The sequence below is a fragment of the Podarcis erhardii genome, assembly GCF_964252035.2.
Source record: "Podarcis erhardii genome assembly, chromosome: 7".
NCBI lineage: Eukaryota > Metazoa > Chordata > Lepidosauria > Squamata > Lacertidae > Podarcis > Podarcis erhardii.
The window spans coordinates 75666220-75684808 of NC_138511.1; the positions used below are offsets into that span (position 1 = coordinate 75666220).

General features: G+C 44.8%; 2 protein-coding genes across 2 annotated transcripts in view; both read right to left on the reverse strand.

Moving 5' to 3' along the window:
* Positions 1 to 5896, reverse strand: part of ATP4A (ATPase H+/K+ transporting subunit alpha) — a 31930-nt gene extending 26034 nt beyond the window's left edge. The window contains exons 1-3 of the mRNA XM_081868749.1: positions 5757 to 5896; positions 2379 to 2510; positions 1571 to 1630 (exon numbers count right to left, since the gene is read on the reverse strand). Of these exons, the coding sequence (XP_081724875.1) occupies positions 1571 to 1630; positions 2379 to 2510; positions 5757 to 5768 (204 nt within the window). The 5' untranslated portion in view covers positions 5769 to 5896. The remainder of the gene's footprint in view (positions 1 to 1570; positions 1631 to 2378; positions 2511 to 5756) is intronic.
* LOC309346119 (dispanin subfamily A member 2b-like) overlaps positions 1 to 18589 on the reverse strand; it is an 81386-nt gene that overhangs the window by 18328 nt on the left and 44469 nt on the right. The gene's annotated exons all lie outside the window — the stretch shown is intronic.

Consider the following 18589-nt stretch of genomic DNA (forward strand, 5'->3'; position numbering starts at 1 on the left):
GTGGTGGGGGGAAAGCTTCTTCAACTTTTCTTTTACAAAAATGCATGGTTGGAAAAAAAATGCACCTTGAGATCAAATCTTGATATGGCAAAAGAACCGATTTCAAATGGATTGTGTTTCTAAAAGTTCTGACACAGTAGCTCAATATTTGCCAGAAGAGCTGGGGCTTTTAGATAAAAAAACAAAACAAAAAACCACAACAATTGAATTCTCTTGGAAATAAAGTTAGTTGGATAGTTTAAGTACTCCTTCTTACCTAAGAAGCATAATATAAGGTCCAGAGGTAGCATTATTATCAGTTTAAGGTAGGGTGGAAAGTTCACAGGCTATAAAGGACTTGCTCACTAATTTATTGACTGCTACACGAATTATGATAGCTAGGAAGTGGAAGGGGCAAGCAGAATATAAAATAGGAGAATGTTATAAAGAGGTGTGGGGATATAGCTATTAATGATCAATAAACATGTGCCATTAAGGCAGTGGCATAGCGTGGGGGGTGCAGGGGGGGCCGGCTGCACCGGGCGCAACATCTGGGGGGGGGGGTGCACTCGCACTCGCAGCTCTCTGCCCCTACTGGGTTAGGGGGCGCAAATTACTTGCCTTGCCCCGGGTGCTGACAACCCACGCTATGCCACTGCATTAAGGTAAGATGGGGAATACGCAGGAGAAATGATTTCGAGGAAATATGGAAGGTGTTTGTAGAATCTGTACTGTTAAACAGAAAGGGGTCAAACCATCACAAGGGGTATTGAAATTTTGCGAGGTTGGAATGGTTGGGGGTGGGGGTGCACATTTTTATTCTTATTTATTTATTCTTATTACTTTGTCAAAAGAAAAAAAGAAAAAAGAAAAAGCATAATATGTCACTGACGTTGTGAGGTAATATGTGCTTTGAGTATGAATTTTGACATTTTGGACACATTTTTAAAATCCCTGTAATATTTTCAGTTTTACAGATAGGTAGCCGTGTTGGTCTGCCATAGTCAAAACAAAAAAATTCCTTCCAGTAGCACCTTAAAGACCAACTAAGTTAGTTCTAGGTATGAGCTTTTGTGTGCATGCACACTTCTTCAGATACACTGAAACAGAAGTCACCAGACCCTTCTATATAGTGAGAAGGTGGGGAGGGGTATTACTCAGAAGGGTGGTGGGAATGGGTGATTGGCAGATAGCTGTGATGAGCCTGTTGACGACTCTTAACGACTGCAATAGGTCTTACAGGAAAAAGCAAGGGGTGAGAAGGTGAAAAATGGCTTTGTCATGTATAATGAGATGAGAATCCAATGTCTTTGTTCAGACCAGGTCTCTCCATCGTTTTAAGTTTGGTAATAAGTTGCAATTCAGTAGCTTCTCTTTCCAGTCTATTTCTGAAATTCCTTTGTAATAGAACAGCTACTTTGAGATCTTGTATAGAATGTCTTTAAGGTGCTACTGGAAGGAATTTTTTTGTCCTGTAATATTTTGTTTCAACACTAGATGGCGCACAAACATTCAGATCGGGATGACCCCAGACAAGAATACACCACACTCAGATTGTCGCATATCCCCTCTTTAAACCTGTGGGCATCACCTTGGTGACACTGGTCCGATGCTTGAGCTCCAGGTCTTCTATGGACAACTGGTGATCGTCCTAAAAGGGAAAGCAGACCCGAGATGAAGAGAGAGTGGCTTCAGAGGGGGGAGGGAAAGGGATATTGGGTGGCAGGGACTGCCTTCAGCTGCCGCTGCCTCACAACTACCACATAAAAGGTAAAAAAAGAGAGAAAAGGTAAAGGGCCCCTGGATGGTTAAGTCCAGCCAAAGGCGACTATGGGGTTGCGGCGCTCGTTTCACTTTCAGCCCGAGGGACCTGGCATCTGTCCACAGACAGCTTTCCGGGTCATGTGGCCAGCATGACTAAACAGCTTCTGCCATGATGGAAACCAGAGCGCATGGAAACGCCGTTTACCTTCCCTATTTATCTACTTGCACTGGTGTGATTTCGAATTGCTAGGTTGGCAGGAGCTGGGGCAGAGCAATGGCAGCTCACCCTGTCATGGGGATTCGAACCGCCGACCTTCCGATCGGCAGTCCCAAGAGGCTCAGTGGTAAGCCTACAGAGCAGAAGGGACCCCATCTTAAAGCAGCCGCCATCCCTGCCAAGGTCACCCAATGAGCTTGGTGGCTGAGCAGAGATTTAAACCTGCGCCCTTTGCCAAGTCACCATGTTGCCTTTCCAGATAACAAGTAACACCGGCAGCAATAGCTAGGATGGTAAATATGATAAATAAATATTATGGAAGTGTGACTGCAAGCAAGGGCCTTTCCTCAGTTGCCTCTCTGTCTCACGGAATAAGAGTCCCTTTGAGAACGTCCGAATCAGCATTCAGCTGACTTACCACATCCATCTCTTTCTTCATACTCTCCAACTTCTCTTTCTTCTTTTCCCCTTTCTTCTTCTTCTTGATCTTGACATCCATTTCCCCACCAGGATGTTTCTCCATTTCCACCGAGTACATCTCGTACTTGTCCTGAAGCCAAGAGTGAGGGGGAAATAGAGATTTGTGAACTTGAACTGATGCACCATGGCAATGTAATCAGCTGAAACTTTAGTTTTGGGGAAAGGCACTCTGCACATGCTCAGAAGCACATCCTTTTATTAACCGCAAGGGGAAGGGACTTATGAATAGAGGCATTATCATCTATTAACTGCTGGAAAAGGCACTTCATACATGCTCAGAGGCGCTGTCTTTCATTAATTGCTGGGGAAAGGGTACTTTGCACATGTGCAGAGGCACTGCCTTTTATGAATGGGGGAATGCAGTTGGCACAGGCTGAGAGGCACTGTTAATGGGAAGGAAAGGCACTTCACACATGTTCGGAGGCCCTGTCCTTTATCGTATTTCGGAGCTCAAACCCAACAATCTCCCTTGCAGTAGAGACTGAATTCAAATTCAACAAGATAGGAGATTTTTCTCAAAGTGAGGGTTCTTGTGAGGGCACCCTTTCTTTGTGCCTGAGGAACTGGGTGGTGGTGGTCACGAGCTTGGCTGGATCTGTTCCTCAGCATAAGAAAAAACAACCACAACTCGAGTGGATTAATCTGCCTGCATTTGTGTAGGAGAACAAAATCAGTAGTTCTAAGCGGGGGGGGGGGGGGGGGAGGAGGGGCATCCTTTCTGTGGGTTGGATGCTGTTTACTCCAGGGATAAGTGGATTTAAGATTGCAACCAAAATTAATTGAACCATGGCCAAACCACAGGTCAGCCCAAATCAGTTTGATTGGTTCAGGATCGAGGATTTTTAAACCTTGCTGATTTCAGTGGGATAATGTACTTGACCCCCCCCCCCGCCCATTTAACATGTGGGACATCTCTCTTTCTCTCTCTCCTCTCTCCCTACACATAGCAATTCTCTCAAAATTTCTCCTCATATTCTTCTTTCTAGTTGGGAGAGGGGTTGTTCATTGATATTAATTTTTTGTACTGTATCTTTATTTTTACAGTGGTACCTTGGGTTAAGCACTTAATTCGTTCCGGAGGTCCATTCTTAACCTGAAACTGTTCTTAACCTGAAGCACAACTTTAGCTAATGGGGCCTCCTGCTGCTGCCGCGCCGCTGGAGCACAATTTATGTTCTCATCCTGAAGCAAAGTTCTTAACCTGAAGCACTATTTCTGGGTTAGCGGAGTCTGTAACCTGAAGCGTATGTAACCTGAGGTACCACTGTATATCTTTTTAGAGTTATGTGGGAAATGTTCCATTTGGTTGTTTACTTTTTAGTGAGTTTTATTTATTGTTTATGACTACTTTTGTTATTTTTTTTAAAATTTAAATTACGCACATTTTTTCATGTTGTAAGCCACCTTGAGCATGGTTTTAACTATGGAAAGGTGGCATACAAATAAAAAGATTAATTAATTAATAGTTATGAGGTTTAGAATTTTTTTTAACGTCCCTGCCGGAAGCTGAGATTCTGCTTAGATGGTTGGATTCCTATTTCTACCCTGTTCTATGTTCTGCTGTGAGTTCACTGCCTGGATAACCCCAGGATATGTGAAATGAAGCCAAGTGATGAAATCTTACATCTCTGCAAGACTCAACAACTGGCTCAACTTCCTAAACCCAGAATGACGGAAACTATATTACAAATTGTCATGATTGTTCTCAGCCTTGCTATGTCTGTCGGCTGCCACTTATTCAACTTATGCAACATCTAATCTTCTATATGGGTGGTGCATTTATAATTAACAAGAAGGACTAGAACCCTCACTTTTCCTAAAAGCATGCATTGAAAGGTGGCAACACCTCGGTCCGTTGGCTCGCTTTCACTAGCTAGATGTCGAACACGACAGGGTGATTTATAAGATGCCAAGGGCAGGAAGAAGCAAAGCTGCCAATTTCACCTTTTCAATTTCCACTCTTCTTTTCAGCTCTCCACATTCCCACATCACTTTGCCTGTATGCATTTTAATACAAACTGTACCCTAGTATAGTCAAACTTTGGTTGTTGAATGCAATCCATTCCGGAAGCCCTTTCGGCTTCTGAAAAACATTCGAAAACCAGAGTATTTACTTCTGGCATTCAGGAGCCGAAACATTCCAAAACAGAGGTGTTTGGGATCCGAGGTTTAACTGTAAATGCAATTCTGTACACATCACTTGACTGGAGAACTGCATTGAAAAATTCAGAGCAGCGAGAATTTCAAAGTAATTGCTGTATTTTAGTTTTCATGGAGTTGAATGTTAGGAGGATTTCCTTTTAAATATGAACTGGGTAGAATTTCTCCCTCATCTCTTGTCAAGGGGGACCTTTGGAAACCATCATAGCAGATTGCAGGTTTAACTCTGGCACTGTTGCTTTTCTACAGATTCGTGCATGAATCAAGTGGGTAGAGTTCTCCAGAAGACTGTGACACTAAGAAATGCAGAACTGGAAGGACCATATAGGACATTTAGTCCAACTCCTGATCAATGCAGGGATCTTGCAACTGCAGCATCCCTGACTGATGATACTTCCAGTGCTTCAATACTTCCAGTGAAGCAGACCCTGCCATCTTGCAAGGCAGTCTGTTCTACTGGCACACAACTCATTCCATTAGGAAGTTTCTCTTAATGTATAGCAGAAACCTGCTCTCTTGCCTTCCCCATACATTCAGCCTATTCCTGTCCCTTGAAGTAGCAATAAACAAGTCACCCCCCTTTTGCATGGCAGAATTTCAGATATTTGAAGGCAGTTATCCTGTCTCCTTTTCATCTTCTCCAAATTAAAAGCAGTCAACTCAACTGTTCTTCATAGAACTTGATTTTCCAGATTCTGTACCATCTTTGCTGGTCTATTTTGCCTGCCCCGTGATATTTAAGCAATAATAGTGAATTAGTGGTGGGTTCAGGCTGGGCCATCCACAAACCATTCTGCTTTATTAGCTGTTCTGCAACACCTCTCCAATGTCACTGCCACCAGGAGGGCAGTTCTTGCACTGTAACAGTGCAACAAAAGTGGAACAACACCCCCCTACACAACAGAACATTTGTGGTATGAAAAATTACCAGACTTCAACTGGAAACTACGGGGATTCAGAGTTTGGAAACCAAGTTGTATATCTGCCCTGAAACATCTGCAGCCACAATTAGTATTGGAAGTGGGATCACGTATAGCGTCCCTGGTCCCACCACGGTCACAGATCATCAAGAATTCACAAGAAAAAGGAGGCCAGAGATGGAAACCTAAAACCTCTGTAAAACGGTGGTGTCTAGATGAAAGCAGAAGCTCCTTACCGCCTTCCCCATTTTGATTCCTTTGGGCCTGGTCTTCTCTAAGGCCAACAAGACAGACCTGGGTGGGTCTCGAGTGTCTGAGGCTGCTGCAGGTGCTCTGTGGCTCAGGGAGGGTAAACGGTGACCCCTCTTGGGTGTCCCCCTTTTATCAATTCCTCTGGGTGCCACCTTGTCCCAGGAAGGAGAGGGGATGCCAAGCCCTCTTGCGTGCTTTTTTGAAGTCACGCACCAGGAGGTGACAGCCTCGGAAGGGAGAAAACAAACACCCAGGGGAGCAGGCTTCACCTTGGACTCCCCTTTCCACCCATGGCAACTCCCTCTGGAGCAAACACATCCAGGCGTCAAAGGCAAAGACCTTGAAGGTGAGGGGGATGAAGGAACAGGCCATATAAAAGGATGGAGCTGGTGCCATTAAATACAAGGCTCTGGGGGAAAGCGGTGGCACGGCTGTGGCTCAGTGGTAAAAAATCTACTTTGCATGCTGAAAGGTTCCAGGTTCAATCCCTGCCATCTCCCTGTGTGGCTGGAAGAGACCTCTTGATTTCCCCCCAGTATTAGTGGCCACTGAGCATACTCAGTTCTCACCAGGCTGTTTTTGGGTCCCCCCCCTCCCCAAGATTAGATTATATTTCTGCAAACCTTGTTTATATTACCTCCCCCTTGTGCCATTTTGGCCGGAACATGAGCACATCACACTGCGACATTTTGTTGCAGGCCCCTCAATGTGTTATGATTAATGGATTTGATTTGAACCTGTGGGGTGCAGTTTATTATTATTTCTACATGTAAGCACCCTTGATCGCTGCAACAGATACCCCAAGAGGGGAGACAGGAATAGTAAGGTCTGGTCGGTAGGCCACTAGTTATGAGCTGTGCAACTGAGCCATGAAGGACCATCAACAGCGACCCCCCCCCAAAAAAAATTCTCTTGGTGATGCCACCGTGGCAATGACACATAAAAAGAAGGTGATGGAAGTATGGTAATTACAATATTTGTTAAGAGTGCTGAGAGTTGTTGGGAGACTCTGATTCCCCTCACAGAGCTGCGGTTCCCAGAGTTCCTCAGGAAGAGACAATGGTTGAGAAACGACTTTGGAAACTGTAGTTCTATGAGGGGACTAGCGGTTGCCTTATTTATTTTATTTATCAGATTCACATAGCATCCTTCATCACAAGATCTCAAGGCGGTTCACAAGATAAAAATACAAGGTAACTCTCAGCAAGGTAACAAACATCAGCTCCCAGAATTCTTGGGGCGGGGGCGGGGAGGGGAGCTGCGGTAGTTTAAAGTGCTTTTAATAGTGGTTTTGTGGCATGGTGTGAATGTGACCTAAATGGGAAATGAATCAAATTTCGTCCCCCTTCCTCTGGCACGAAGCTTTGCGAAAGAACCACAGCTGTGGTAGCCACATCAAGTGGAAACTGGTATAGCCTCGCAGCAAGCATCCTACGTGCTCAGCCTTTCTGTGGGATTTGGCGTTGTTCATGCCTCTCAACTTTGAGCTTTCAGTTTGTGGTTCTTGAGTAGGAGAACAGGAGAGGTTTGAGGGCAAGCGACTTCTGCTAGCATCTGAAGAGATTTCTCCTTCCCATCCCTTTGCTAAACACTTTATTTAACCGACAAACAAAAAGCCCAAAAAGCCCAAAATACCCCCACAGTGCATCAGGTTATACTTCCCTATTTGAAAGAGAGGAAATTCCTTGGAGGCCAGATCTGCTGCCCCTATTGATCCTGCTGCCCAAAGGCCGTTGCCCCAATTTGCCTCAAGGTTGGGCTGGCCCCTCACTTAGACCATTCTTGCATTGTACAACTCTCCTCATCCTTCCAGGGATTGTTTGTCTTGCAGCTACTAATAAGCTACCAATGTTGATAGAAATATAACAATAATATAATTAAAACCTGTTAGTTGTGTTACAGGAATTTATGTAAAGGTTGGGGGGGGGTTTGCCCCTCCAGCAGACAATATAGACCCCCCTGACTACCAAACTCAACACAATCACTCCTGCGTATGTCCCCACAAAACACTTCATCACAGTTTTTCCCTATGTCTATTCAACAAATACAACAATTCACTGATAAATGTACAGTGGTACCTCAGGTTAAGTACTTAATTCGTTCCGGAGGTCCGTTCTTAACCTGAAACTGTTCTTAACCTGAAGCACCACTTTAGCTAATGGGTCCTCCTGCTGCCGCCGCGCCACCGGAGCACGATTTCTGTTCTCATACTGAAGCAAAGTTCTTAACCTGAAGCACTATTTCTGAGTTAGCGGAGTGTGTAACCTGAATTGTATGTAACCCGAGGTACCTCTGTATCTATGTACTGGCTCACTGGGAAAACTTTAGAAAGTCATATAAAATTGCTCCAGTATGGATTTGCGCCATTCCAACTTTGTTCTGTTCAGGAAAGGAATGGCTACCAAGGAGGGAGTCTGGGATGTGGGCAGCCACAATCCCTGAAACATGGAATCACATATATAGCAGCCTCTTGCACAAGAGATAATCACTGGCACCCTGGCAAATGGGTGCCAGACAGGCAGTCGTCTCATGGACAATGGCAAACCAGCCAGGAATGGATTAGGTCCTGGGTCAGGACAAAGGACTGTGATTACCTGATGGGGAACCAGGAACATGTAAATATCCCTATTGTATCACTTGATGGGTTTACAGTGGTGGGCAAGGGAGGTTGGGGGCAAACCTGACGAACTGGTTTCTACCAGAAAATCCGTCCCTGTTTGTAATGTATGCATGATGTATCTGGGATGTATGTATGATGCTTCACGTGAGATGTTTATGGGAAAAGGGGAAACTGATAAAAGAGGAAGCATCCCTTTGTTCCGGGCTTCTCCCTGCTTCTTCTATGGGGTGGCTAGAAGTTCTGTTGCAACAGTCTTTTAAATAAAGATCAGGCCTACAGGCTGCTGTTTTGCTCCTATTTTCTTGGCTGGTGTCTTTGTTTGGGAATCCAAGTGAGCCTAGGAATTTTCCTTTTACAGTTGCTTTTTACACAAAAAATAATAATAATCTCTAAGCAATTTACAGCACATTTAAAAACATAAGCAGAAGGCCCACACCACATCCTCTTTTTAGGATTTGCGCTCATAGAATTGCAGAGTTGGAAGGGTGGTGTGATTGTGGCTTTTATTTTGTTCATAGACAATAACAGAGGCTCCTCACGTCCCACTTTCCTCAGTAACTCTTAGCGGGCTGCCCTTTCCCTCCTGGTTCTTCGCTGTCGTTCCTTTCCCCCCTGAGGGACCTTGACAGGACCTTGCACTAAAATGCCCCAGCCTTGCAGCCAGAGCTGCCTCTGGCATGTTCACAGACCTTCGCCTTGTGCTGGAGCCAGAAATCTCTGGGGAACAGGGCCCTCCTCCCCAACCCCGGCTTATCAGCTGGTGACCTTACAAAGAGGAAGGAGAGATAGGGAAGCTGAAGGATTAGCATAAGCAAACACAACTCGCATATGTGAGATGTGAAAGCCTCAGTTTGCCTTCTCTGCTGTTACGCAGTGTGCGGCCTGCCCAATAGCATTCTATTCCAGGTCACGTGCTACAAACCTGCGTTAGAAGCCCTGCTGGGAGCCATGTAACCAACTGCAAACCACCCCATGTACACATGTATAACCCAGTTCTAAGATAGCTGCATTGACTTCCAGTTCATTTCTGGGCCCAGTTCAAGGTGCTCATGCCAGGACTTAAAAGCCCTAAATGATTTGGGTCCCACATACCAGAAAACCTGCCTCCTTCCCTCGGAAGGGCCGGGTGGTGGTGACGACTCAGGAGAAGGCCTTCTCTCTTGGCCAGGCCTTAAACTGTGAAATTCCTTGCCCAAAGACCCTCAAATGCCCCTGTTTTCCAGGGCAAGTCCCAGATTTACAGAAGCCGTCCTGGTTTTTTTTATTTGATCCCAGAATGTCCTGCTTTTCCTTAGGAAATCCCTATTTTCATTGGAGAAATGGTGGAGATTATGGAGTTATCCAACCTCATCTGAAGGCAGCCCTGTATAGAGAAGCTTTTTTTTTTTTTTTTTTTTTTGCTATTAGAAAATATATTACACTGAAAGCCAGATAATTAAAAACAAGTGACACAATGAAACATCCATAGCTATAAACAATTAAAATATGTTCATGGTAACCTTTGTTATAGTCAATAACAGAAAAGGTACATTTAAGATTGACCTATAAATTCATTCAAGCAAGCGATAAAGAATTATCTTTATTATTTCTATGAGGTTCTTTATTCAGAGGTTCTGATGAAATCTGAAATGGTGCAATTTGGATTTATGCCAAAAATTTACAACCCCAGCTCTATTTCATTATCATGTCAAATCCTGTGACTGTAGTAGCCCAAGATCCTCACCCTACTGGAAACCCAGAGTCTTCTGTCCCCTTTGGCCTTGGCTAGAGTGTGCCCTGTGAAAACTGCTGGGGATTTTACTGCATGAAGAAATGATAGCAACACCATCCCTCCAGCCTAATGAGTACAACCAGGTACAGTTTAGGTTAAGGTGTTAAGGAACATCATTTTCTCCAGGTGTCCTTTTCTGCTTTCAATTGCCTGTCACTAAATTATCTGCCATGTATAACTTGTATCAAAGCAGATTAGGTCACAATTTTAAGGAGAGGAGGGAAGGAACTTGCATTCTCACTAGCAAGGCAGAAGTACCAAAAAGGGGTCCTGCATTTCTGTCCTTTTCTACTTTTTAAATAATTCCCCTTCAGTTAAAGTGGGACATAATAAATGGGAAGAAACTATGCTAACTCGTTTATTCCCTGGGTGTTGTTTTTTATTATTATTACTACTATTTAAAGTTTATTAAATGTACAGTGATATCTTGGTTTACAACCATAATCCATGCCGGAGGTCCAGTTATAAATAAAAACAGGTTGTAACCCAAGGCGCGCTTTTGCCAATGGGGCCTCCCCCCCCCCCAAAAAAAAGGGTTATAATCCCCCCCAAAATGGGTTGTAATTCAAAGAGAGAGACACACACTTCTGGGTTTGACATGGTTGTAATCCAAAATGGTTGTAATCCAAGGTACCAATGTATTAGTCACTTGTTGCCTAAAAGGTCTCCAAGCTTGGTAAGGCTGAAAAGAGAGGCAACATTAATTTAGGGATGTGTTGGGAAACTGGAAAGGGTCTGCCTCCTTTTGATTATGAATCCAGTCTTCCCCTGACGCCCCTCTTTTCAGCCCTACCAATACCAGAACCATCCCATAAGTTGGGCAACAGCTGTGGAAGCTGTCACGGTGACAAAAAAGGGCAATCCAACATTAGCTCTTCCTCTTTAAAGGTCAGAGCAGCCTCCTTGCCCTCAGAGAGGAAGATCAGGTGGTTTCTATGGCCCTGGAACTCCCTCCCCAGGGAAACAGTACTCCTGGGCGCAGTGAATATTTTGGTTCCTATACGAATGACTGAACGACTAAATTATTCACTAAATTGCACACAGAAACCTGAACATGTGGGCCTGCTACTATAAGCACAAGAAGGTTCAGCTAAACTTAGGCTGTACAACAACCATGTCCTCAACATCCAAATTGACATCTAATGCTTCATAGGCAACCATTACGTAACTTGCTGTACCTGTAATTTATTAAGAGTAGCAGAAGCCGTTGACAGCTGGAGATAGTCTCTTTTTTTGTTTATCTATACTATTATTCTGTGCACTTGTTGAACTCATTAATTGCTTTTATAGGGGACAAATGGTCCTACAAAAAATTATTTGGGGGTGGGGGTCCCAACTTTAGTCTATAGAGAAGCTTTTTTAAAATGTTTAATTTTTTGATATATGTTGGAAGCCACCCAGAGTGGCTGGGGCAAACCAGTCAGATATATAAATGTTATTGTTATAAATTGGTATATTGGTGTAAATATTATTGGTATACAGTGGTACCTTGGGTTACAGACACTTCAGGTTACATATGCTTCAGGTTACAGACTACGCTAACCCAGAAATAGTATCTTGGGTTAAGAACTTTGCTTCAGGATGAGAACAAAGATCGCACGGCGGCAGTGGCTGGCCACATTAACTAAAGTGGGGCTTCAGGTTAAGAACAGTTTCAGGTTATGAACGGACCTCCAGAATGACTAAGTACTTAACCTGAGGTACCACTGTATTGGTATAAATATTGTTATTATTGAATAGGGCGTCCCTATTTTCATTGGAGAAAGGGTGCGTCCGGCTTCTTCACTTTACAGCTTTCAACGAATGATGAAGATCTACCATTTTACCCTGGCGTTTGACATCTGAGATGTATGTTTTCTGGGATTATCCTATTCCTGTGATTTGCTTTTCGCTGTTTTCAGTTCTGAATTTCAAGTCATCATCTACCACCCTCAGACCTGCTGGCAAAGGGCAGATAATTCATTCATTATTAATTCATTCACTCATTACAATAGATGGGATCATAGGAAGCTGCCTTGTAACTGAGTCAGGCACCTGGTCCATCAAGCTTCATACTATCTACACTGACTGGCAGCCACCCGCCAGGATTTTGGGCAGGTTCTTTCCCTGCCCCAGATGGAGATGCTGTGGATCAAATCTGAGGTCTTCTGCATGCAAAGCAGATGCTCTGCTGCTGAGTTATGGCCCTGCAGAATAAGTGTGAGCAGCACATACGTAACCAACAGCTTGAATAAGGGATGAAACTGCATTTCAAATTCCAGAAGCCTCTGTAGAATGCCTAATTGGCGGTGGCGGAGGCAGCAAGGGAAGTATTTCAGCTAGACCTTTCCTTCAAGGAGCTCAAGACAGCATACATGGTTAACTGTTGGAGATGCAATAGGGATAATGCTTCTCTAAAACATATGCTTTTTCATTGTCCTATATTGAATGATTTTTGGCAGAAGGTAACTGAAACCATCAACAGAACTGTACAGAGCAACCATACATTTGCAGAGCAAAATAGCCTCTTGAATTATATAGCCAGCACATGGAACCTTAGTAAAGGTAAAGGGACCCCTGACCATTAGATCCAGTCGTGGCCGACTCTGGGGTTGCAGTGCTCATCTCGCTTTATTAGCCGAGGGAGCCGGCGCACAGCTTCCGGGTCATGTGGCCAGCATGACTAAGCCACTTCTGGCGAACCAGAGCAGCATAGGTGAACCAGAGCAGCACACGGAAACGGCGTTTACCTTCCTGCCAGAGCAGTACCTATTTATCTACTTGCACTTTGACATGCTTTCGAACTGCTAGGTTGGCAGGAGCACTGACCGAGCAACGGGAGTGAACCCCGCTGTGGGGATTCGAACCGCCGACCTTCTGATCGGCAAGTCCTAGGTTCTGGTTTAACCCACAGCGCCACCCACGTTCCTCACAAAGGAACAATATGAGTGGACTCTTCATGCCCTTACCACAGCAAAAAGACTGATCCTGATGGACATAGACAAATTCAGTGGTATTTGGAATCCAATCTTACAAATACTGTAATAGGTTAAGATCTGGTGATGTACTATAACAACCTTGTATACAGTTTTGGGTTTTCCCCCTCCCCACTTTGTTTTTCCTTCCTCGTGGGTTCTATTTCTCTTTCTCTTTTTTGTTTGCGTCTCACCATGTTTAGTGCACATATAATTATGTACATAATAAATATGTTACCAACCCCCCCCCCACAAAACAGCATACAGGCTTTCCTCCCGCCCCATTTTATCTTTACAGAAACCCTGGTTAGGCTGAGAGATGGTGACTGGCTTATGGTTGCCCATTAAACTTTGTTGCTGAGAGGGGAATTGAACCCTGATCTCCTGGATCCAGTCCACTGCATCACAAAGGCTTTCGATCCAGTTTCAAATCACTTCTCTGCCTTGAAGCTCACTCTGTTGTATCATGTGTCAACAGGAAGGCAGATATGAACACAGCCATTAGATTTCGACTCTCCTATATTTCATAGGAGCCGCACCCTTCATAGGAGCTGCACCCTTGAGCCGAGCCAGTTAATACGCCATACATTGCTATCTTTCCTTCTGGAATTTTGTTTCCTGGCCTTGTGACTTTCCTTGCATTGTAAATGGCCAAATTGTTCTCAAGGCGACGAGCTCAAGGCTGCTTATCGAGTCACTGCTTGCATCACTACACAAGGCCAGATCTTCAGTCTGAAGGGAGGACAAATCCACAGCGTGGGTGGCACTGTGGTCTAAACCACTGAGCTTCTTGGGTTTGTTGCTCAGAAGTTCAGCAGTTCAAATCTGCTTGATGGAGTGAGCTCCCGTCCCAGCTTTTGTCAACCTAGCAGTTCGAAAGCACGCCAGTGCAAGTAGATAAGTTGGTACCTTTGCGGTGGGAAGGTTAATGACGTTTCCGTACGCTCTGGTTTCCATCACCATGTCCCATTGCACCAGAAGCAGTTTAGTCATGCTGGCCACATGACCTGGAAAGCTGTCTGTGGACAAACGCTGGCTCCCTCAGCCATAGTCGCCTTTGACTGCACTTAACTGTCCGGGGTCATTTACCTATTTACCTTACCAAGCCACATAACCCATGGGCTAAGCTGTCAAACCGGTGGTTCAAGTTGGGTTCATCAGCTGCAAGTCCCCATAGCTGCTGATTATCCAACATCCGTTGGGCTTGCAAAGCCCCAAAGCCACTTGAGCTGATTTAAGGACCTTCTTCTGCATTGTTCTTCAAAATGAGGACACAGCTCTGCACAAACTTTGCATGTGCTATTTCTAAATGCAAATTGAGAAATACCATTTGATTTAAATAGAAATGCAATGCATCTCCTCATGGAATCATAGAGTTGTAAAGGACCCCAAGGTTCATGTAGTCTAACCCCCTGCTATGCAGGATTCTCAGCCAAAACATCCATGGCAGGTGGTCATCAGAATGGGGAAGACTGTGATCTGATGACCTGGGAGCCTAGACCGGGAGCTAACTGTTGATTGGCACCTTCAAGGCCTCTGATCTCCCTCCTTAGAGTCCTTTGGCTGTGTATACACCATACATTTAAAGTACATTTAAACCAGGACCCTCCCTTCCAAGAATCCTGGGAACTGTAGTTTATCCCACACAGAGCTACAATTCCCAGCACCCATAACAAACTACAGGGTTCTTTGTAGGGAGGGTTGTGCTTTAAGCATGCTCTAAATCTATGGTGCGCACACAGTTCTTTATCTTTAAAACCAGACTTGGACCTAGCAGCCCTTAAAATAATTCTACTAATAGAGGATTACTCTCTGTAAAAGAGGACACATGGCCAGCTAATCCTGCTACAAATATAATGACTTGACTTGCACAAAAGCAGAAGAAGTTTGCCGAGGTCAAGTTAGCTGTGAGTACAGCGGTAGCTGCGGACATGCCACTGAGATTGTCACTGCCAAACACTTTAGGGAAATATGGAAGTGATTGTACTGAATGGAGAGCACAGCACAGCATGGGTGCATAATCAGTCACTTGCATATTCTCCAAGAAACTTGTGGAAGGCAGCAGTGCACGCTATTGGCAAACACGGCTGCTATGTGATCACTGGTGTTTCGCCACTGCTGTGTGGATGACATGTAACAGGGATAGCTGCTGATTGCAACAACAACAACTTCTTATTCTTATTCTTATTCTTATTCTTATTCTTATTCTTATTCTTATTCTTATTCTTATTCTTATTCTTATTCTTATTCTTATTCTTATTCTTATTCTTATTCTTATTCTTATTCATACCCCGCCTATCTGGTTAGGTTTCCCCAGCAACTCTGGTCAGCTTCCAACAGAATATTAAATACACGATAAAACCTCAAACATTAAAAACTTCCCTACACAAAGCTGCCTTCAGATGTCTTCTAAAAGTCAGGTAGTTATTTATCTCCTTGACATCTGATGGGAGGGCGTTCCACAGGGCGGGTGCCACTACCAAGAAGGCCCTCTGCCTGGTTCCTTGTAACCTCACTTCTCGCAGTGAGGGAACCGCCAGAAGGCCCTTGCTACCATAGGCATGCCCCTGTCTTTCCGCATAGCCTGCCTCACAGGTCTGATGTGAGGCTAAAATGGGGTAGTTCGGTTCCTTGGAGGACGTAGGAGTCTTCAAATAAGGAGCAGGTTTTTCAGGGAAAGATGCTGATATAATGCCAAGGTTGCAGGTTCGATCCCCGTTGGGGACAGCTGCATATTCCTGAATTGCAGGGGGTTGGACTAGATGATCCTCAGGGTACGTTCCAACTCTTATGATTCTATGAGTCAAGAGCCCTAGAAAGGAGCATCCAGATGGAATGAAGCAGGGATGGGGAAGCTTACTAGTCAACAGTAAAACTTACATTGGTTTCCCCACACCCTTTTGCCCCAGGTGCCTCCTGGAGGGGTGTCCAGAAGGGAATGTGACCTTTGGGCTGAAAAAGGTTCCCCTTCCTTTCTGGAAAGCAAAGAGGAACCAAGGTTCTTGTCTTCGTGGTATTTCCAATTACAAGCCATGCCTGTAATGCAGACGCAGTGACTAAGTCTAAGAGACCAGAGTGCCTGGAGCTATTGGCAGAGGTGAGGTTCGAACCAGGTGCTCAGTCCCACATTTGCCGAGGTAACAAGGGTGCAGGGGAGCAAAAGTCACCACATAGGAGAACCGAGCAGCGCATAAGACCTATGCTGGTTTGCCAGTTTCCCTGAGCCTGCGGTTCCTCTCTCATTTAGGCTGCACACACCATGCATTTAAAGCCATCCTGGAAGCTGTAGTTTGCTAAGGAAGTGGAAAATGTAAGAAATGCAGTTCCCAGGGTTTTTGGTGAATGTGCTTGAAATATATGGTGTGTACAAAGTCGAAGATGTGTCTAGAGGGAGTGGGTTGTTGGGAAACTCTCAGCTTCATCTCCTAGCAGTTGTGGGAAGCAGGAAATGTCAACATTTTAGTTTATCAGATACTGCTTATTGGGAAAGTCCCATCATCTCCCCATGTGCTAACCAGGCTGCGAATGGCAAAATTGTAGCTTGCTCAAATTACTGTTGCACCACATGACTTGAACTGAGTTTGGTTTCAAGGCTGAGCTGTTTCTACGCTCTGGATAACTTGTCCCTTGACCCCTGCACAGGAAGGGGATTTTATGGCAAGGATTTGTGGGCTGGACCCATCTATAATAATGCACATGGAAACGAGCCAATCAATATGGACTCACAGGAGAGGTAGATCTTAGGAACATAAAAAGGTAAATGTAAAGGACCCCTGACAGTTAAGTCCAGTCACAGAAAATTCTGGGGTTGCTGTGCTCATCTCGCTTTACAGGCTGAGGGAGCCAGCGTTTTGTCCACAGTTTTCCCCAGTCATGTGGCCAGCATGACTGAGCCACTTCTGGCGAAACCAGAGCAATGCACGGAAACACCGTTTACCTTCCTGCCGGAGCACCACCTATTTATCTACTTGCATTTTTGGCGCGCTTTCGAACTGCGAGGTTGGCAGGAGCTGGGACTGAGCAAGGGGAGCTCACCCCGTCTTGGGGATTTGAACCGCTGACCTTCTGATCGGCAAGCCCAAGAGGCTCAGTGGTTTAGACCACAGTGCCACCCATAGGGAACTTCTTTATACCAAGTCAGACCATTGGGCCATAAGGCTGCATTCACATGGCCCTGGTGAATATTATATTAGCCTTTGGGAAGCGGACAAAGTTCATGAATTTTTGCTATACTTCTCTTGCCTTTAAAGGAGGCTGAGGGTTTAAAAATAAAATCCCTAAAGGGTGGGGAAGCTCTGGCCCATGGATATAATCAGGCTGGACAGACCTCCATCTTTGACATTCAAGGCTGTTTTAGCCAAGCTACCAGCACCCATTCTGCTATGAAGTTGTAGAGGAAAAGACATGGTTGGGCCACGGGGAGCTTTCAGGCATTATCAATCAGCTGATTGGTGCCTCCTGCTAAAAGCTGTGCTTTGTAATTGCCAACAATCTGCTGATTGTCACTGGGACTTGCAACATCACCACCATTCCAAGTGTCCGTTTGGCAGCTCCCACCATATTTCTGATCAGAAATGCCCCTGGAATCTGAAGGCACTTTCCAGAGACAACCTGTTTATTGACTTATCCAGATTCGATAGACGACTTTAGCTATTCACCCTCATTTGACTGCCAGGAGGCTAGATGATGCTGTGTCAAAGCAAGTGGTATTCCACACGCTCCACTGCATTTCCTCACCATTTTCCTTATTGTAAAAGTCCGGTATTTGTTTCCTAAATTTGGGTCCCCAGCGGTTTTTAGACTACCACTCCCATCATCCCTAGCTAGCAGGAGCAGTGGTCAGGGATGATGGGAACTGTAGTCCAAAAACAGCTGGAGAACTAAGTTTGGGAAACACTAATCTAGATAAACGAGAGGCATCGTCTGAGTTCAAAGACACATAGGAACCAAGCAAAAGTCTTTGAGGAGAGTGTGAAGGAGGACTTGTGAGTTGGGGTCCAGCTAGGGAGCTGGGTGAGGTGTGGGAAGAGTCCCAAGGTCCACCTTGGGAGGTTTAGAGGGCCGCATTTGGTCTGTAAGCCTGAGGTTCCTCAGCCCTGGGGCTACAAGATTAGGACAAGAAGATCCCCTGTCCTACTTACAACATTCGTTTGATGTCACTCTCTGTTATTTTTCTGTTCTTTTGTGTTTTTATTTTTTAACTTTTACAAAGCCTTAGGAACAAAGCTGAAGACATGGCCTTGGGAGAGTGGCAATGGTTTATCTCTCACACTTTCAAGATTTATTTACATTGCCCACAGCGGCTCTCAAAGCAGCTTATAAAACATTCTCACAAGACAAATGCATCCAAGGAGAGGAGGATGAGCGGAGCTCACAAGTACAGACAATAAGGCACTGATTATGCAGTGCACACGGCCTTCCAAGTCACATGCTGGCGACGAGGCTGATCACGAATCTTTAAAGCAAATTTGT